The sequence below is a fragment of the Electrophorus electricus genome, chromosome 14 (assembly GCF_041902795.1).
Source record: "Electrophorus electricus isolate QZ-2024a chromosome 14, ASM4190279v1, whole genome shotgun sequence".
NCBI lineage: Eukaryota > Metazoa > Chordata > Actinopteri > Gymnotiformes > Gymnotidae > Electrophorus > Electrophorus electricus.
This window is the reverse complement of record NC_137510.1, coordinates 18,596,463-18,602,500: the sequence shown is the minus strand read 5'-3', so window position 1 is coordinate 18,602,500 and position 6,038 is coordinate 18,596,463. Positions and strand designations below refer to the sequence as shown.

The 6,038-nt window shown below is 44.9% G+C and overlaps 1 protein-coding gene across 2 annotated transcripts in view; it reads left to right on the top strand.

The window, feature by feature from the left end:
• dpyda (dihydropyrimidine dehydrogenase a) overlaps positions 1-5,773 on the top strand; it is a 113,293-nt gene extending 107,520 nt beyond the window's left edge. For both annotated transcript variants that reach the window (XM_081696081.1, XM_027016151.3), the window contains 3 exons: positions 2,783-2,929; positions 3,048-3,188; positions 4,329-5,773. In XM_081696081.1, coding sequence (XP_081552207.1) covers positions 2,783-2,929; positions 3,048-3,188; positions 4,329-4,499 — 459 coding nt within the window. In that variant the 3' untranslated portion in view covers positions 4,500-5,773. The remainder of the gene's footprint in view (positions 1-2,782; positions 2,930-3,047; positions 3,189-4,328) is intronic.
• Positions 5,774-6,038: the final 265 nt, after the last annotated feature.

The window sequence follows — 6,038 nt, the reverse complement described above, 5'->3', positions numbered from 1 at the left end:
CACTGATGCACAGAGAAATCTAAATGATAGAGTGCCTTTCATAATGTGTTGTGTTTTACTAATGGTCTATTAATAGATCAGAGCCATACATCCTGTTGAAGACCTGTTCCACACTTTCAACTCTATGCCAGCATTTCTCTGGAACATATAAGAAATGCTGCAGTCAAGCCAGTGTGAGGGCTGCCAGAAGAATGTGCTGGGTCATGACCATTTGGCATAGAACTTTGCAAAAACATCTACCAGAGTCATCATGTCATTTCTGTATTAAATTCGCACCGGCGTATTTCACCTTGTGTGTGTGTTTTTTAAGATTTTTCCTGTATTACCAGTTTTATAATTCTCTAACCTTCTGTTGTGGAGGAATTTTGCCATATTTTCTTTTTTCTGTTAAAATTCTTGATCCTTGGGACAAGTACACTTTGAAAGCATTGTGAACCAAAGTAAACTCCGTGTGCTTGGGATTTGTGTTTTAACTCTCTCTGCTAAGTGTGCTACATTAGTCCAGTCTGCTCTGTAAAGCTGACGGGGTTACATGGAATTCAGTTTCACACATCTGAACATGGACGCATGTGCAAATTATTTTGAAGTAGCAAATTATTTTGAAGGCTGGTCCAGTGAGTATAACTCGCTGCACTTGTCCCACAGCACCTACCCTGCCACATCTGCCCCACCGCCTCTGCCCAGCTGTTCTTCTGCCCTCTCTCGCCAGTGTTGAGGGGGGCGTAGTGAATTGAACTCGGGCCAGCGTGTATGATTGTGTTCCCACGCTGGGCATGGTGCAGCAGGAGCTCTGTGCCTGCCCGCCACCATCAGGTCACCAGGCGGCCCGTAATCTCCGCCTCCTGCATTCAGGGCAGCGGTGTGTGCAGCACTCTCACTCCAAACTGTCATGAATATGGTAATCTGGGGAAATCACAGCGAACAGGTACTTCTCTGCTTATGTGCGTGCCAGGAGAGGCAGGAGGGTGCAGCGGGTGCAGCAGGTGAGGCGGTGCCTCCTCCTCGGCACTGGGACCCGCCGGAACCCCATCAGTTGCGCGGCGAGCAGCTGTGTGTGACGATAATGGGGTGACTGGGCGAGCCTCGCGTCAAATTACCTCCCCACGAATCGCACACGATCGAACGAGGACCAGAGAGAGCAGTCATAGGGGGAGATAGAGAGGAGAGAACGGGGTGAGGGGAGTGAGCCAGATTGAAGGAGAAAGCATTAATTTCACATTTGCATGGATTCCATTACAGTGGATTTTATTAGGCACGGCAGCATGGAGGCAGTGGTGCTATGATCAGAGCCGCCGGTTCAGGGAGAGGAGCACCCACAGCTCAGATGTTGCTCTTTCAGTTTGGCCATGCGATCTGTCTCCTCTTACATAAACATCTGCATACATTGTGCCTTTGATGAGTCCCTCTGTCCTGCAACTTTCTCTACTCCCCTCTTAACTCTAGCATCTTGCCAGCCATCAGAGGGCCATCAGCCACCTTTTATTTATATATAGTCACAGGTGTATGTGATGCATTAAAAGCCAATGAGTGGAGGAATTTTTTGCAAACTAATTCCATCCATGATGCAACATTTGAACCCTATACATTGCATGAAGGACCGTTTCAACCTTTTTTTTGTTGTATGCTAGCCTGCACTCTGAATATTTTTTTCAATATATGCGCAGTATTTAAGTATCACCTAAAAGGCCCAGGTGAAAAATAGGTTTTGTCTCAGAGCTCTATGCGACAATAACGGCGTATATCAGAAATTTGTTAAGTGCATGTAGTGAGATAGCGTTTCCCGCAGGATCACTTCTGCACAAGTGCAATAGCTCACGGACCCCATTTCGAGTGAGCAGGCAATCTCTGCTCCTTGACATGGCAAAGTCTTAAGCCTGAATAGCAAATGAATATTTTTGCAAATATATTGCATGATTTTACAGTACAGGGCCTTCAAATGATAAAAAAGCATCTAAACCAAGGACAGTAATCTTTCAGAAATCACTCAGCATGGCCAACATCAACGTTCATTTCACTTTTTATGCACAAACAATTTGTACAATATGTGCAGGGTGCTTTGGGGAATAGAGATGTAATATTGATCTAACATGCCTGCCAACATGTCTTTCTGCATTAAAATTTGGTCTCCTTGTACAATATACAAGCAACCTTTTAGCCTCTTCCCCACATGTAATGAAATCAGGTAGACCCCAGTTTCTAGGGCTTTAAACCACTGAATATTGACCAAAAGGTTTTAATTCATTTTTAGACCTGAAAGACGGTGGCCAGTACGAGGAAGTGAGCAGTAGGGCTTGAGCGTGGATCAGGCAGCCTGCCTGTCAGCTTTTATTCTCTTCTCCCCCATGTTTGGTTTTCACAGAAGCTCTAATGAGGGATGTGGCATTGATGCTTTGGTACACATAGCATCTAAAGCCCGGTGACTCAGTGATCACCAGGAAGCATAAATACCAGTCTCCGTGGTGAGGGAAACTTAAAGAAGAATGCACACCAAAGGATGAAAGTAGGCGAACGATAGAAAAAATCAAATAAGATGCAGAATGGTGGACAAAGAATCCAGAATATGATTGGTTTGTGTGGAGCACTGGGAGTAGGGGGTTACAAACACCCACACCTGCTTTTATTCAGAAGCTCCGTGACATAATGTATATAAGGAGAACTAGACATTTTAGAGAGGTTTAATATAATTTATAAACTACATATGTGGATGGAGAGTTTTGGACATTGGCTATACTGTTAATTGTGCTTTAAAAATGAGGATGGATTTTGTGGTGTTCCCATTTAGAGACTACCCAATTTTGGTCCATATCTCCAAGAGAAGAAACTGGCCATAGCACAGTCCAAACAGAATCAGTCAAATCCCAGCAACATCGCACTTCCTTCGAATGGCTCGAGGATCAACCAGCCTAAGAAACCTGTACCAGCCATTAAGGTAAGGGTTCATTTCCCCACTCCACCCATGAACCTTTCTGTTGCCCATCTATGTGCTAGTGGAAGAGCATATGTTTGTTTTGGCCTTACTGTGTAACGCTAGTTTGTCCTCTGGTCAGGATGTGATCGCTCAGGCTCTGAAGTATGTGGGAGCGTATCAGGAGCTCGACAACCAGGACCAAGTGCAGGCTCTCATTGATGAGGAGATGTGCATCAACTGTGGAAAGTGTTACTTGGCCTGTAATGACTCCGGCTACCAGGTGCTGCTTGTCTCCAGCTGCCCACGTGATCTGACATGCGTGCATGCATGCGGAGGAAGACACACACGCGCACACACACACGGAAAAACACACGGCCCGCACACTAGTAGCCACACAACCCCACAGCCTGGGGCCACTTTCCATAACCTTTTCCCTCTTCACCGCTTTCTGGCTCAGAGCTTCTTTATTCTTTTTCCTGTTTTGTTTTTTTTTTCCCTCCAGCTGTGCGGTTGTCTGGCCGCTAGCAGCGTAGCGATCTCTCCCTGCCCCTGCTCCCAGGAGTTCGGGGCAGCTGCGTTCGCCTGCCGCTGAGACACACGTCTCTGGATCGGACGATGAGACTCTCATGCTTGCTCACCGGCTGCCTAAAAGCACTTCATTAGCTGGCCTCGTTTTCCCGGCAGAGCCACTGATGCATATTAGTAGTGAAAATGGCGAGGCCCCTCCCCCAGCTTGGCTCAGAGAGGGCTGCCGAATGGGATAGCTCTGACAGTTTTATTAAAGTATTTGTCTCTGCTTTCTCCTGCTTTCTCTTGCTAAATAAATGTCTCCCTCAATTTATCATAAGGGTATTGATGAAGTAGCAGGCCAGTTTTATCAAAGCCGTAATTGTTCATTGTGACACTCATTGTCGGTGAGTGGATCTCTGAGAGGGATTACTTGTTATTAATGGTTTCTAATAAAGAGGGGCATTCATCAACATAATGTGTCATGATCAAAAAGGTGTCCCTGCATTCAATGCAAAATATCACACTTTAGCAATGACTGCGATTCACTGTCAATTGAAAAGGCTCTGATATTTTCTTGGCCAAATGATATCGCAACCATTTTTTTTCTGGTGCTGCCTTGTTTGCCTGTCCTATGCGCTTACATCCAGCAACATGTAAAGAGAAATTTGCTGGACTTCATGAACACTTTGAGACAGAATCCAGTTGTACCCTGTGTCTTCCCAAGCTGCATCGCTCGCTCGCTCACCTGTCCTTGGAGGGCAGGAAGTAGAGTATGGACATGGTTCTTACTGGCTGCGTGGGGCACATGGGGGTGTGTGTGTTGCTAACTGTATACCCTGAACCTCACCCCACCCCCAGTGAGGGTGTAATGACGTTAATCTAATAGTCTGTGCTCCCCTCTCTCTGGCAGGCCATTACGTTTGACTGTGAGACCCATCTTCCCATGGTGCAAGACAGCTGCACAGGCTGCACGCTCTGCCTCAGCGTTTGTCCCATCATCGACTGCATCAGAATGGTTGCCAGGACGACGCCCTATGCGCCAAAGAGAGGCCTCCCTCCAGCCATCCCACCCGTATCCTAAATGAGAGAGATGGAGAGAGGAAACGAGAGAGAGGGAATGTGGAAGAATAAAACAATGACCAAACGTCTACATAACAGCATTGATTTCTGTTCATAATTGCACTGTGAAAAATGACCTTTGTTGTGAGGGGAAAAAAAGCAAATAATTAGTTTTGAGAAATAATTGCCTTATATTCTGAAGCCAATTATCCAGAAATAATCGTGCGGGTGAAAACAGTTGCGTTATTTCAAAACAATAGTGGGGCTACGTGTTGTCGTAGAGTTCATTCGCTTCTTTCCGTCGGGGCTACGCTAATGAGAATGAAGAGGGGGGACTGGAATAATGGATGTTTATGATGGCCCAGGGAGCTGATGTCATCACTGCCTGCTGTATCTCCTGACAGAGTACAGTGACACTTCATCCTGCAAGCTATCTGGTCAAATGAGACATTATGCAGACAGGAAATTATCAGACGTACAACAGATAGTAATGAAGACAGATGAATAGCGAATGGTATGGCCCACAAAACATTTTCAATATGCAGTTGCCTTACTTACATTATCGCTTTACTTTAACTCAAAGAACCAGTACACTGGTGTAACTCAGCAGATGCTTTTTTTTTTCAGTTATCCATTAATTTTGAAACCAACTTTTGATGTTTAAGTTACTCACTAACATTTACAAACTTTATAAGAGTACTAGCACCTTTTGATATGTTGACTAGTAAGTGGTAATTCTGAGAGCTGGCTTGCTTGTGTTATACAGTGAACGTCATGAGGAAAGGTCAGCATTGACTGTCTCTGGGTCATTAGATATGAAGACTAGCTGTGATTCATTCTGGACCCTAAAGGTCAACTCTGACCACTTCTATCTCAATAAATCCAGCGCCCTCGCATCTGTGCGCTCTTCACACTCGCCTGGTCGCTCCTGCAGACGGGCGTTAATGTGGCGTCTGTAACACGGCGCCCATGTGTCGACAGCGCCATATACCTGTCCCCACTGAAGGCTTTATGCCACTGTTCCAGGTCAGCACTACAAAATGTTACTGCACAAGAGCAGGATGTGTCGACGAGCTGTCATGCTGAGGCCTTCTGAGAATTATTCTGCCATAGAATCCTGATTTCCACTGTGTGACACAGTAATTCAGATGATATCTGTATGTACTAAATGACTAACTCTTAGAAGTAAGTAAAGCAGTATTACATTAGTAAAAAGGAATTTCTAATTGAAATAATTGTATGCATTACGTGTTTCAAGAATCAATATTCATGTTAATAAAAAGGTCAGTTTGGCAATTGTGCTGATGTTATGGATCTTTATATACTGGTGAATGTGAGAAAATCATGCATATCATATCGATTTATTCTGCATCCTCGTAGACTGTTCCCTCAAGCACAGTGTTAACAGAGATTAATAGAGGTTAATGAGTTCACGCTGCAAATCTGCAGCAAATAAAGAGCATTTGAAGGGCCCTCCAGAGAACAAATCCCGGCATTAATATAGGTACTCTTATCTGGTAATCAGTATGTTGGTTCAGATGTAAACAGCAAGAGTTAATGT